Here is a 14,971-nt window from a genome sequence, read left to right on the forward strand (position 1 = left end):
TGTACTTCAAAAGGGAAGAGAGGGTCACAGGGAACAGGACCCTGACCTTTATTATTGGTTCACATACAGCACCCTGGAGGGGGAGCAGCAAGGGTTAGCTGGGCGTGGCCTGTGTCGTGACGTTAATTGGGCTATATTTGGTGCTCACTGGGGTCTAATGGAGACATAGCTGAAATCCTTATGCACTGAGAGGGAGCTCGGCCCTGCACTCGCCCCTCTCAAGGGCTGACGCAGAGCAGCTGTCCCTTCCTTCAGCCGGTCACTGAGGGTGGGGAGTGTGGGGAGGGTTGGAGGTTGGGAGGCCCCCAGCAGGGATCCCTCTCCGCCCTGTTTGACCCAGTCAAGGTACACTTGGGCCAGGTGGAACCATAAAAGCCAGGACCTGTCAGGGCTGAGAACCGGACATGAGCAGGTGTTGCTTTATATTCATGGCAGCAGGTGTCGTGGAGTAAGTTTCAAGACAGTAGTTCAGCTTAAGTTTAAAGTCATGCAGCAACTTGAGACTTTCAAGGATACAGCATATCAAGTATTTCAAAATACAACTGATCCGACCTTTTTCCCAACAAACGCTGAAAACCTTTTATTATATATCCCATTTGTTGAAATTGTAGTCACCAAGTAATGCTTATTACTGTGACAGCAATTGACAGTTCATTACTGTGAGGGCAGCTCCTCCAATTTAACACATTAAAGTGAGATGACAGATCTCAGTATTATTATGTGAAAAAAGTCGTTTTAAGCCTTTTGTGGCTCCAGAGGAAGCTGTATGTAATCTGATCAATTTCCCTCCAGTGACGTTCCTCCGTGGCTATGTTGCATTGTGGGTAAGGTTTTGAAAAGCAGTCTCTGGACTGGCGGACAGTTTAAAAACAAGTGATCATAATCCAGACAGCACAACCAGAGCTGTTAATGATAGAGGTGAAGCTCAAGTGCACTCCTGAATTTGGGAATTAAAATTGATCTGAGTTGTATTCTGATTTGTCAAATGTAAAGTTTGTGTCTAAGTCTGTAGTATTGGTTGTAGCTTCCTTCTCTAGTTTTGGTGTGTTTCATTCAGTATCCTCCAGCATGACGAGTGTCTCCATCAAACACACGTCATTTCACATGAACACGAGACCCTCCATGTTCCGCTTTGTTGTGCAGCAAATTACCAACAAAGCACCGGATGACACTGATTACACTCAACCAGTAGCCACAGACAATGGAGTACACTTTATTTGCATGTGTTCGGTGCAAATGGAAGTGTGGAAGAGAGAGAGAGAGAGAGAGAGAGAGAGAGAGAGAGAGAGAGAGAGAGAGAGAGAGAGAATGTGTCTATGTAACAGTAGTGGAAGTAATCCAAACAATGACAGCTCCCCCTGCCCATCTGCCAGTGTGAGTAGGAGGAAGAAAGAGACAATCTAAAACGCTACAAATTGAGTCATGAGTGGTAAATATAACAGTGTTGGGAGCATGCTGAGATCACAACCCACTGAACAGACTAATACATCGATAATATCCAAATGAATATGAACTAAAACAGAGCCGAATGCATCCATAAAAAAACATTGTAAAAAAAGGAAAATGCAAATGCATTCATGCATTCCACTAAAGAGGCTATATGTAGTTTTAAGGAGGAAATTCACATTCATAATTTAATATTTACAATATTCACGAGGTAATAATACAAACAGTCTGCTTTGCTTAGAGTTTGTTTAGGCTGAAAAAAAATCTGTCTTTGTCTCTCTCTGTACGTACAGCAGTGCTCCTTGAACGTTAAATTCATGAGATACTGTCAACAAATCTTCCACTGAGCTCACAGTGATGCACACTGGCAACAGATGTGATAACAGCACACACTGTGCCCTCCCTCACATTACATATATACAAACATCCGTGCACGCACACACGTACATAAAGCTCCTCTCTTGCTACTGCTGTTCATCTCATATTAAGGTCAGTAGGGGTTAGGCTGGGTCTTCAACAGCCATTCTGGTTTGTTGCGTATATGATTGTGTGTGTGTGTGTGTGTGTGTGTGTGTGTGTGTGTGTGTGTGTGTGTGTGTGTGTGTGTGTGTGTGTGTGTGTGTGTGTGTGTGTGTGTGTGTGTGTGTGAGCGCGTGTGTTTTGCCAAGAGTGCACTGGAGCAGAAAATGTGCTGTGGATTAACATGAACAGAACTGGCAACCGCAGCTTAAACAAAAGCTTGTGTTTCAAATATCCTCATAGAGACGATGAGGCCGGAAGAAAAAGACACTGAATGTGTCAAATTTGTTCACTTTTCTTAAAAAGAAGAAAATCCGTTTTTGAGACACATTTTAAATTTAGAGAGAAATATACTTAATGCCTCAATCCACATCTTCATTTGCGCTCATTCCGGGTTTGTGTTGAGTATTTTTGTCTCGGTCATGACTGATACCACGGCCTATTTTAATGACCCTCTCTTTAGGACTGCAGCCTCAGCCCAGCTGATCAATGTCTAAATGAAAGAAACACCACGGCCATTTGGGTAATTGAGTCCCAGTACATGTTCTAGCTGACCTGTCAGGATTCCTTAGTAGAGCACATCCAATAAATCTTCACTCGCTCTTCACAACAACATCTACACATGCTGAAATATCAACCATGAGCGGTGAGATTAATTAACCAAGCAGAAATTCAGACTCAGAATTTTAATATTTACAGTAAGAATGAGGTAATAATACAAAGTCAAATATAAACAAGCTGTTCTCAGAGAAAAATCTGGTCCCCGGAATAGTGTTTGACGCGAGAAAGGTGGCAGGGTCCGCCAAATACAAACAAAGTAAAGCCGTATTAAACTGCGTTGTCAGTTTGTTCACTAGCTTTATTGATTGACACAAAAAAGCACGTTTCAGTTCAGCCTTATTTTGGAATTAAGCGTGGCTTCAGGACTGTGGTGCGGTGTCTGTGTGTGTGAGGCTGGGGGTCTTTTTTCACGCTGAGAGAAACCATTCAGGAAATGTCTGGAACCCCTCGGAGGAATCTGTCCCCAAACAGAGCGAATCAGCTCGGGCCCGCCCACGAAGCCCTAACTCTTATTGAGTTATGGTGTGAAATTAAGCTCGGCAGATATATTAAGCCCCACAGATGTTCAGATGTCCCCTGCTCTCTTTGTAGTGGGTCTTACTGGTCGCGGCGGTTATGAAACAAATTAAGAACGCCACGCAGCCGAAAAATACTTTGGGCTTATGAGTGCCGAGGCCCAGAAGATTCTGCGATAAGGCCGTTTACGCTCATGTGGGATTGGATACACTTGTTCCCTTCTGGGTTTGAGGTTGCAAGAGCTAACAAGTGTCAAGTCTGGCTTGATATGAATTCTTTTATTGAGTTACGGTGTGTGAATGTAATAGGTGGGATGCATATAACAGGCGTCTCATAAATCCTTTTTATTGATCTCTGAGTTTAACCCCTTTTCCAGCCCAATAACCCAGTCAATACTGAGCACAGCAACATGAAACATACTGAGTACATAGCATCTGTTGGAGGTGAATTTGAGTGAAAAAAAAAATCAAACAGATCATAGTTTGGACCGGCTTCTGCATCATCATATACATTTAAATATGATAGTCTGTAATTTCTTTATTTCGAAGCGACTATATGCAATGCAAAGGGATCCTTCTCTGGTCATGCCATCTGATGTACTTCAGACAAAGCAGCATTGTCCCTGTGTTAGTCACTCTGACACTGTCCAATTTAGGCGAAGTGCAAAAAAAAAAAAAACAGGCCAACAAAGAGCCTGATGTCTCTAATAAATATTAATTCAGTGCAGAACAAAGGCACGGATAAAGTGTCATTTTTCTCACATGCAGGAAGGCATTTACATTCAGATCCAGGCCCCATTGTTCATACATTAGAGTGCTTAATGTTCACAATGAAAATTCAAATACGTGACACGTGGTTAAAAGAGGAGTGCACATTTTGTCTAGCTGCAGTCGTGTTATTATCGTCTTTGGGCGTCAGTACATAAAAAGCTGATGGAGGAAAAGGAAGTCGCAAACAGTATGAGCTTCCAAAAAAAAACGAGGCATCACTGCAGCTTAAGGTCGGCTCTCTTTATCTGTAAAGCCGTGTTAGTTTGTTGCTGAGAATCGATGTGACAGGGGGCCTTTTTTCCAGGAAAACAACACACTGATAAAAGAGAATGACTGATGATAAAGATGAGCTGGCAGAGGAGGCTTTCTTCATGAAATGGTGCTTGTGACCCTGCATTAATCAGTCTGTTTCTCCCCGTCTGCCTCAGCCTGTGCAGGATGATTGCATATATAATGTTGATTCATGAATATTTTAAGTGAAAGTTCAACTACGCTTAGGGCCAGCTCTGGATTAAATCTAGCTCGTGGCTTGGCAGGATGGATAGCAAATTAGGAGCGCTCTGTTCTCCTAATCTGGCTTTATGGACGGTGGCTGGAGCAGAAACATCAGAATAGCATTTTCTCACTGTTTGGTTGGATCTCTTGTGTTCCCATTGAACCATCTGAACCTCAGAGAATGGGGCTTTTGAATCTTGGCTGAAGTTGTATTCTCAGTGTAGCAGCACTAGTCTCTGCCTTTTACACACTATCATTAAATTGAAATGTAATTCATGATAATTTTTAAAAACTGTTTCCGAAAACCTTTGGAAATTGTTAAAGAGGTTTATTTGCTGTCTTGCTGAAAGTCAAGGTGACAGATACAACTACCTAAATATGATGCTACAGTCAGCAGACAGTCAGCAACAGTTAGCCTAGCAAAAAACCCAACCGCAGCACCTCAGAAGTTCACTGACCAACTTTGTTATCTTTGAACAGAACCCTGCTAGCTGCTTAGCTCATTTCCCCATTTCCAGTCTTAGTGCTAGGCTAAGCTAACCAACTAGTGGTGTTAGCTTCATATTAAGCTATTCGTAAACTTGAGAGACAGTTCGATGTTCTTTATTTTTCCCTCTGAATTATGCCCTGAGTGCAATAAAAACATTTAACTTTTGTGCTGGATTTCGGACGTATCATAGTCTATTCACTGTGTTCCGCAGGAAGTTAGTATAGCCCAAAAAAGGACTTAGCCAACTATTTAAAGACTGTGATTTAGCGCTACTTATAGGTATTTTTATGTGAAAAGTCAGGCGTTTGTTTAGCTAATGCCGATGGCATATTAGCTTTGCAATACATGTAGTGCATGCATAACAGTATTGCTTCATGTCTTTGACAAATTTGTAAAAAAAACACTGGCTAGCACACCAGTGAGCAGGCTAACCTCCTCATGTATCTATGCCCATGCATTATTGGCTCTGTTATATCTCAATAATGTACCATGTGACCTTAGTGTGGTGATAAACAGTTTATGCATCAATCTGTAAACTATTATTTATGTTAATGTCTGTTACCTCTCTCACTTCTGCAGGACCTGACTACATAAAACAACAGTCAAAGGAGCCCGTTGAGATTAAAGAGGTTCCTGTAGAAAAGACGGAAAAGTCCCCAAAAGATTCTCCACACTTTTACCGTAAAGGCACCACTCCTCCGCACTCCCCTGTGACCAGCCCTGTAGCCACGCCTCCCCCCTCGCCTCAGTCCAGCAAGAAGAAAGGTCAGCTCGCCAACAGCACCAGCCGCAAGACCAGCAAAGAGGAAAAACCTTCCCGTAAGATAAGCAAAGAAGAGAGGTCAAGTCACAAGGCCAGCAAGGAAGAGCGGCCTAACAGAAAGTTGAGTAAAGAGGAGAGGCCGTCTGTACCTGACGGCCCGAAAAGTTCTCATGTGCACATCGAGGCTCCAGCTAAACCTGCGAAAGCTCATCAGCCTACTGCAGCGTCAGCTCCTCCTCCTCCACAGCCTCCTGCGGTTCCAGTCAATGGCGAGCTCCACACAGAGTACCACAGTTACTATGTCAAGCCCCCTACAAAGGGCCCTCCACCACCCGACCCTGAGGAGGATATAGAGGAAGAGCCTAGTGCCCTGGCCCTGGCACGTATGCCCCCACAACCCCCTAGGTCCTTAAGTACCCCCACTCCTAAGCCAGCCTCCATACGGGAGAGCAAAAGCGACCACAAACTCAGGAAGCAGGATTCCCTAAAGCCAAAGAGCCTCGCAGACACAAAGAAAGCCAGTATGGAGATTGCAGAAAACATGGAAGAAACAGTAAGTATCAGTGTCAGGACTGGAAATCATTTTTTAAGGAGGAGTGAGAAAATCTGTGTATTCCTGCGGACAGCGCTCAGGCCGGGGCCCCCTCCTGTTTTTAGTCTTTGTGTTAAGCCAATTTAACCATCTGCTGGCTGTAGCTTCATTAAAGGTGCAACATAAAAGATTTTTATTTGAAAACGAAAAAAAATCATCTACAGAAAGTGGATGCTGGTGCTCCATATACCGTACCAGCCCGGACTGCTAGCTGCACGGCTATGTGAGCTAACTAGCTAATGGCAGCTACAGTTAGCAGCAATTAGCAGTTACTCTGGTTACACTGCCCCCTTTCCGTTTTGAGAATGCATCTGACAGATGCCCAATTCTAACATATTGCATCTTTAAGACATGAGGTTTATCATCTTGGCGAGTTGGCAAGAAATTTAATTAGTGTATTTCTCAAAATATAGAACTATTCCTTTATAGAGTGCTGTAGGGATGACACATTCAAGGCAGACCTGGAAGTCGGCACCCCCCAAGTTCCCTTGACAAAAAGCCTATATTTCCATTAGACTTGGGATTATTGCAGAAAATAAGGTCTGTGGCAAACAGAAGTTAACCTACATGTGTGTTTGCCATTACCTCTAGTCTCATTTAGCTACTAGTTAGCCGTGGTGGAAAGAGTACTTCAAATCTGTATCCAAGTATGAGTGGAGTTACATTCAGGACATATTTCTCACTTGCAACTGAAACTCCTGGTATTCATATAACACTTCAGTAAAAGTACAAAGTATTCTTCCCTAATGCTGCTCAGAGTATTGGTTACTTTTTAACCACTGATGTTTAACGCATTAGTAATAGCTGGAATTCAGTCAATGTGGTTCATGTTTCTCCAAATCCTCAGTCTGAATTCCTCCCAACTCCTGCTCCAATTTGCTCAGAGGTCACAGTCGCCTCTCTAAACCTGGGACTTCTGAATTTTTGGTTGATATGTCAGGGTTTTCATCGGCCTGTTTGTGATCAAATAGCCAATTTAGATACTCAATTACAAGTACCCCAGAAAGTGACTTAGTTACAGTATTTTGTGTTAATGTAATTAGTTACCTCCACTCCTGCTATTTAACAACTGACCGTCTAAGACATGTTGAAGCTTCAAAATCAACAAGTGGATATTCACCGATGTATGTTGTAGAACAAAACCACAGGCCTCACTTCATGCCCACTGATCTCGAGATGAGGGCACCGGAGGTGCAGGAATGCCTACTCATTTTCCAGGTTTAGGACTTCCTGTTTCACTCACTGCCTACTTCTTTTATTCAAATGTTTCTCAATCTTTTTTGTGAGGAATGTGAGATCTGATCTTTATCATCGTGTCATATTTTGCAGGGTCCTAACTCCATCCTTGTTGCTATGGTAATGCTGTTGAATATTGGCCTTGCAATTATATTTGTCCATTTTCTGACATGATGATGCTGCTTCTCAGGTAAGTTCACTTATTTTCCCTAAACACCTTTATTCATCAACACAAATGCAAAAGGAGCAGATGATTTAATGCATTTCTAAAGATCAGTGTGTTTTTATCCATGTCCAGTGTGTCCTGTGTGCCACAATGTGTGTCTGAAATGTGACAAGCAGGCAATTAAATCCCAACAAAACCATCTTATGTTGCAGTGAAACCATGGCAACCGGTACAGTTGCATCGCCGGCCTTGAGAAATGAAAATGGCGCCAGTGAGACACGGGGGCGGCCGTAGGTGTTTAGGAATCAACGTGACACCGAAGAGAATCAGGAGGAAAGGCATCGCTACCACCAACCTGTCATGGGCCTTTTTTAGGGCCAGCCCTGTGAATTAGCACTCCTTTGGCTTCTCTTAAAGCTGAGGTGAAATGTCGTATCTAGTAAGATATATATATATATATTTAAAAAAAAAGTTAAAAAATGCAACCAAACATACACAGTCTGAAAAAAGAAGTAATTGAAACCCACACGTGTGCTGATCCAAGCACTGGTCTGTAGCCCACTCCCACTGCCTTGGCAGAGATAGCGGTGGGCTGACGGACTTTGCTGGAAGAGTGTGGAGATGCACTTTTAGATGATGGGAGCAAACAGCTGCCTTTCTATTTTGCCATCTGACGTTTTGATGGGGAGATGTGAGCCCGGCGGCCGGGGTGGGAGGGGGTCACAGCCACAGCGGGAGCGTGCTCGGGTGCACGGAGAGTTTTCTGGGGGTTCACACCACTCTTGCAAGCAGGAAACTGGGCACGGCCGTTGCCAGCAGTCAGTGCTAGCACGGTCACTCGCCAGTCTTACTCTGTTTACCCAATCATCACAGCAGCGGCTCCCTCGAGCTCCGTCCATTGTAACCCAGGATACACTGCTTTGAAACACTCCCCGTGCATGGTACAGTTTTTAACATTTTTGTTTTTGTTTGTTTTCTGTTTTAACTGTAGCTTTTTCTTTTGTTCATTGTTCTCTGAATGTTGGTTACCTGAAGTCATATGCTTGTTGTTGACAAAAGAAATCTCTTCTCAAAGGAGCAAATCAATTTGTTTTCCCTTTTATTTAGAAATTGTACTCATTTCTAACAAATTGAGTTTGTTAATTTGACACATTCATGTCACTGAAAGTGCAATATGTTTTATTTTTTCAAAGGAAAGCTTCTAGTATATTTTGCCAAACAAAAAGTTATAGAAAATCCTTTTGATCCCGATCCCGACGACTGGTTTTGATCGAAGGTGTCGATTCATATCCGGCACTGTGTTCAGGATGGAGGTTCACGCGTTTAAAGCTACCTATCTCTGTGAGAGTGAAGTAACAGATGTCTTATGTTATTTATTAAATCCTGGGTAAAATGATAGACCATTTTGCTTGTGTTCCCTCATTCTAGTCTTTGCTTTCATTGTTTCAGTGTAAAACCACGAAGGCGCAGCTCCCACGGCTGCTCCTGTCGGCCCGTCAGTGCTTGCGTACTTTTTGAGACTGGATAAGTCTCGTGGACGGTGAAAGTTGAATTTATTCAGGTTGAGGCCATAGGGAATGTGGCACCAGGGAGAAGGAGAGATGCCTTTAAATGTCTTTAACAGTACTACTGTTTACCTCAGATAAAGATGAGGAAGGGTGGGGGTGGGTGGGGGGTAAAGAGATGCCATCCTTGTCTTAACTTTGTCATGTTGCGGGGTGGGGGGGATACTTTGACTGTTGTCATCACCTGAATCATGCTTTTAACTTGCCTCATCGTAGCTGTTGGTAGTCATTGTTGCAGTTATGGCATGAGTTTCTTTGATTTAAAAACAAAAAAAAAAGTGGTTATTTATAAGGTTGACATTTACTGTCATCACTACCAAGATTAATTATTTATTCATTGTACAACTGATGTGTTTGTGGACTTTGGTCATCATTAAAAAAAAAAGGGCTTTATTATGGTTAATCTTTGCTGTTAGTTCAACTTGACTCTATTGTCTGTGACACAACGAGCAGCACATTTGGAGAACGCTTCAGCCAGCTAGATGTTTGCAAAACTGTCCACATGACTACTGGAGGAAAACTGACAAAATCTGGAATAGACAATAAACGCAGACCAAGAAAAATAAATTATTATATTACAAATGTAATGCATTGACTAACAACTTTCTCCCTTTTTCTTTGCTACACCCTCTTTTTCTTGTTTTATCCGTCTTCACGCGAGCATGGTGAAGACCGAGGTTTCAGAGGGTTTAACAGAGCAGCCTGTTTATGGGATATTTTTTGAAATGCAACATTGCATGTTGGAGTCATTTATATATAGATTATTATATACTATTTGTAAGGATTTTTACAGAGCACAATCCAGAATCTGGTATGAGTTGGTATTTTTCTAACAATTTGCACACCTGTATTTTGACAATGATTATAAACTTGTTTGTAATTGGTAATGTAATGCACATATGATAATGTTTGACAGTGGAAAAAAAAATACTTTATTTCTAATTGGATGTACTGTATGTACCATTTGGGGATGTGAAAGGCAGATGTACTTGTTTTGAGTATTTTAAGGATATAACGAGGAACTGCGTGAGACTTTTGATATCTCAAGGTTCGTGTTACCCCACTGATTTGTGCAAAGTCTTTGGAGATGAAGTTATGTGTATAACAATAAAGATGTTATGCCTTGTTAAACTGAACTCTGCTCGTCTCTGACATTTTTGCTGCTCTTTTTGAGCCGACGCGTCATTCCAAGTATCACTACCTGACAACTTCCAGGTGAGAAGGGGATCCAGGAGACGTGATGCTTTAACGTCGTCCGGACTTGGAGCTTGGACATGTCGGTGTTGATGTTGATGAAGGCTCTCAGTCATCCGGGTGATGGGAAATCTAAGTGCTGTATCGCAGGCAGCTGGACTTGTTTCAGTTTCTTGAAGAAACTGGCTGCCTGCGATACAGCACTTAGATTTTTTGCTAGCATAAGAGCTAGCTGGTTAGCATTCTGAACATGCCTCACAACACAGTTCATACAACTAACAATGCCATAACCGTCCATTAGTAATTTTACTTTGGATAAGTTTGAATGTTCTCAACCAAAATTCACACATGTTGCACCTTTGATATACGGTATATCAACATAAATAGTATAAGATCAACTAGGTCGACAAACAGATTTGAATAGATGGATGTCTAGTCTCACAAGAACATGCTAAATTCCACTCTGACGTTGGCTCCTCTGCATCTCTGAGGCCCCTCGTCTCAGCTGAGCTCAGCCTCTCGGCAGTCACGGCCTCATGGTGACCTACTCGTAATGAGACCTCGGGTGGGGGTGGGCATGAAATCAAAGTATCCTGGTCGGGGTCTCACATTAGCGGTGTGAGCACAGAGCACAGGCAGGTGCCACAGTTTGTCTGGGGTCAGTTTGTCCTGTTTCCACTGCTGATCGGCCTCAGATTAGTGTAGGGTTACACCAGCAGCGGCACCTGCCAGGAATCTGTGACGCCATGGCAGGCACTTGCTGTGCCCTCTGCCCTGGCGACGGCAGACGCTGCAAAAAAAATGGCAAAAACTTTCACATGTCACACTAGCCGCGTTTACACGGACCCTGATATTCCACTTGTGATCAGAATAAAAGCCCAGTCACGAGATGCCTTACGTAAACAGCTCACTTGGGGAAAGACTGATCTGATCAGGCCTCCTGAATCTGGTTGAATTTTCAATCAGATTGAGATGGTGGGCAGTTTAAGCCTCTTACAAGCCGTCCAGAAGGGGAAACATAGCACCTAATGATCATGTAAATACGCAACTATATCGTATTGTGCCCTGGCAAAAGGAAATGGCCTGTGGCGCTTACCACTTTTTTGTCAGAGATCTAAGGACGATGCCTTCCATGATTGAAAGGGGCGAACCAACGTGTTCCCAGGATGCACTGTGGGTGTAGTAACAGAGGGAGCTAATGACTGGATAAAGGAATTGACTTTGTTATTCTGCATCTGCTGCGGACGCTTCGCAGGGGGCAGCACCACTTTGCACATCTTATCGGACACTTTGTTTTAGCATCCATGCAAACGGTCTAATCGGACTGAAGCAACACTGTCCGTGTGACCACAGCTGCTGTTTGGGATTGTAAACGTGGCTTTTCTGTGCCTGGAGCTGATGGAGCCAGCACTAGATGTCACTCCTCAACTCGCTTCTGATTTGCCACGTGTTTGTCTTAACCCCACATGGCAGCCTCATCATTTATGTATTTATTATAGTATCACTGCCTCTGAAGGGGATGTTCTGAAAAAAAGTGTATAATCTTGACACCCGACAGCCTGATGTAAAGCTGAACTTGTCAGTAATAGTATAGAATATCTCTGTTACTATTCTGATGTGACACGGCGCGCTGGACGAGATTTAGCTGCTCAAGCGGTTCCCGGACAAATATAAACCAAAACCTTATAAGCGTATCACACCTTCATCAAGGCTGTTTGACTAATTCCAGTGACAGCGACGTCTTGTTTGTGTTCGGCAAACTGCACCGGGGGAGCAGACTCACGACCGCAGGGCTGTGGTTGGCAACACAACCCGACATGCATTTGATGTGTTCATTTTCTTGGTGCTGCGCCTGTTAGAAGCTTCCCCATCTGACGAACCGACCAGCCACATTGTATTGTCTGTAACGTTTTTACAGCTGCAGAGGGGGATTTTGAAGGAGAAGGTCACATTTAGAGATGCACTACAGAGGCCCACGAGTGCCACAAAAAAAGGTTATCAAACATGTATTTAGTTAACCAGAGAATAAATAAACAAAATGCAATTAAATTATAGTATTCATTAGGTGGTATTTAAAGGTCCTGGTGTTTATGAGGTAATAATATGAACCCAGAGATATATATATATATTTTTTTGCCATAACTGAATAGACAAGCTGCTCTCAGGGGAAAATGAGGTCCCAGAACGCTGTTCGAAGGTAGAAAGGTGGCAGGGTCCGCCACAATAAAACAAAGTAAAGCAGTATGACACCGCGCTGTCCTTTAAGGTCGGTTTATTTATTCATTTTATTCAGTCATGAAAACAAAGATTTTGTTTATACAGTTTGTTTTAAGCATAAAAAAGTCAGTAAATGAACATCTTCATCTTCTGATTAAAACTCTTGCCTCAAAACTGGACAGTGCAGCTTCAAGAAGATGATATGATATAATACGTATGAAGAGAAGGAAAAACTACGGGGGTGATTGATTTTCAGATGATATATACTGTATATTGATAGATTAATGTTGTTTTTTAGGGCCTCTTTTTTAATTTTTCCTATTTATTGACAGATTCATGCATTCGTTTGTGCTTTATTTTCAATTCTGCTTTTTATTTCCAATTTTAATAGCAGTTAGTGAAATGCCTTTAATTATATTCTCTATTTAGACATGATCAGTTCCAAGGGTTATTAGCTCATACCAGTTTGAGTAAGGTGAGAATCTGACAGATTTTGCGATCACAGAATCTGTTATGATGCTTACAGTAAGTATTACAAACATGTTGTGATTGTTTTTAGTCTTTACTGATGCTATGACAAGCGGCCAAAAAACGGGTACATAAAGAGTTTGTTGACTGCTTTTATAATTATATCACATACTATATAATGTAATCATATGCTGAATTATCTCCATAAGCAGACAGAGAATAAACATGGTGGACAATGATGAGCAATAACTGTCAGCGCATCTGCTTATTATATATTATATATGATTACACGTATGTTATACTGCGTGGTTAAGCATCCATTACTAAGTGTATATACACTAGTTATGAAGGATTTAATAGGCCTACATTAACAAAAAGACAAACATTCTATATTTATTTACTGTTGAATACAAACCATTTGTCATTTACTGTATAAAGGGGGGACGTTTTATAGATTGTTACAAAATCTGTACATTTGTTGCTGATTGTTTCATTAAGAATAACTCTGATCAATTTCAATAATTATATGTCTTTATCTGCTTTGTGCATGTGAGGATCGGCTCGGACGCACAACATACCGTGGGCATCTTGAGTCTTTCATGAAAGCCAGAGTTCCTCGTGTGTGTATATTTAACTTCCCTCTCTGAGACTCAAGCCTCCACCTTCTGACTAAAAAGCAACTTGGTTGTGCTTCTAAAATTGGATTAAGTCTTGTAAGCAGTGAGGGGATATCAGTGCCCGGCGTTTTTTAAAAACCGCTGCTAAGACATCAGTATTAAGCAGATCCCCTTTCCATGCCTCGCATAGCTAGCTTAGCTTAGCATCACTTCGTGTGTTAAATTTGCACAAACAAACCTCAGCTGCAAAAAGCGTAAACCAATCACCCTGTCATCTAAAGAAAACTATCGCTGGGGTCCTTACGTTCAGCCACGCCGGTGAAGCGCAAGACTTTTCACGTCCTGTTCATCTCCCCGGGAATTATGCTGAAGGTTTTATCATCGGGGGGTCTGCTGGGTGACTCATTATAGGTCAAACAAGCAGGGCCTCAACACAGTGCATTAGCCTCGGGCTATTGAAAGTAAATGGTTGTCACATCCACTTATCTGTCTGTTATGCCATTTGAAGCTCTCATCATGTGGGGAGTGGGGGCAATAAACTGACACTGTTTAGTTCAAAACAAACATGTAAAGCAGGAACATCTTTTCAAGGACATTTGGGACCATTTTGTGATTTGTGAAGATGTTGCACCACTCTCCGCTTGTGACCACGAGCAGTCTACTCTGTCCTAATGGGTTCATGAACATTATTGTGTTGCAGGCTGCACTCTTTATCATGACTGCAATGACTGCGGCCTCTGTGACTCAGGGCTTGTCATGCTACTACTGCTACCACTTTGCTACATGCTCCTAATGCTGTCGTTTTGTGGAGACATTCTTTCATAATGAAAGCCTCTTCTTCTCTTGCCACTCTTGTGTCTGCAAACAGCTCTGCAACCTGTGCGCCTATTTATCCAAGTGGCACATGATTAAGAGGCCCCACCACTGTGTTTTTGGTATCACATTACGGAACAGCAGTCGTGATGACCGCGCTTCTTTTTTGTTGGGTAGAGCGCGTTTTGGATGCCAGTGTCGACCCGTCGGCGTGTGACAGGATTCCTGAGGAACCCAGTGATTTAACAATTCGCCAGACGTTGTGTCCGTCCAAGCATCGCACTCGACAGATGTGTGCCGCGTGAGTCAGTGTTCAAACCGTCGCCAAATAATATTAGTGAGGGTGGTGGAGCTGATCGGCTTCAGCATGTCTGAGCTTGAAGTCATCTAATAAAGCGAGAATCTGATCTTTTAGATTATACCATGATTCAAACAGGCATAGATATATTTTGATGATAAGTAAATTAGAACATAGCTGTTATTAATAAAAATAAGTTTATTTTGATGAGCATATTATAGAAATACTTATAATAAACCTATTAA

The 14,971-nt window shown here is 42.4% G+C and overlaps 1 protein-coding gene across 1 annotated transcript in view; it reads left to right on the top strand.

Moving 5' to 3' along the window:
- jph1a (junctophilin 1a) overlaps positions 1-8,952 on the top strand; it is a 37,801-nt gene extending 28,849 nt beyond the window's left edge. Inside the window, exons 6-8 of the mRNA XM_037079777.1 lie at positions 5,377-6,113; positions 7,482-7,578; positions 7,767-8,952. Of these exons, the coding sequence (XP_036935672.1) occupies positions 5,377-6,113; positions 7,482-7,562 (818 nt within the window). The 3' untranslated portion in view covers positions 7,563-7,578; positions 7,767-8,952. The remainder of the gene's footprint in view (positions 1-5,376; positions 6,114-7,481; positions 7,579-7,766) is intronic.
- The last annotated feature ends 6,019 nt before the right edge of the window (positions 8,953-14,971 follow it).

The sequence above is a fragment of the Acanthopagrus latus genome, chromosome 19 (assembly GCF_904848185.1).
Source record: "Acanthopagrus latus isolate v.2019 chromosome 19, fAcaLat1.1, whole genome shotgun sequence".
Taxonomy (NCBI): domain Eukaryota; kingdom Metazoa; phylum Chordata; class Actinopteri; order Spariformes; family Sparidae; genus Acanthopagrus; species Acanthopagrus latus.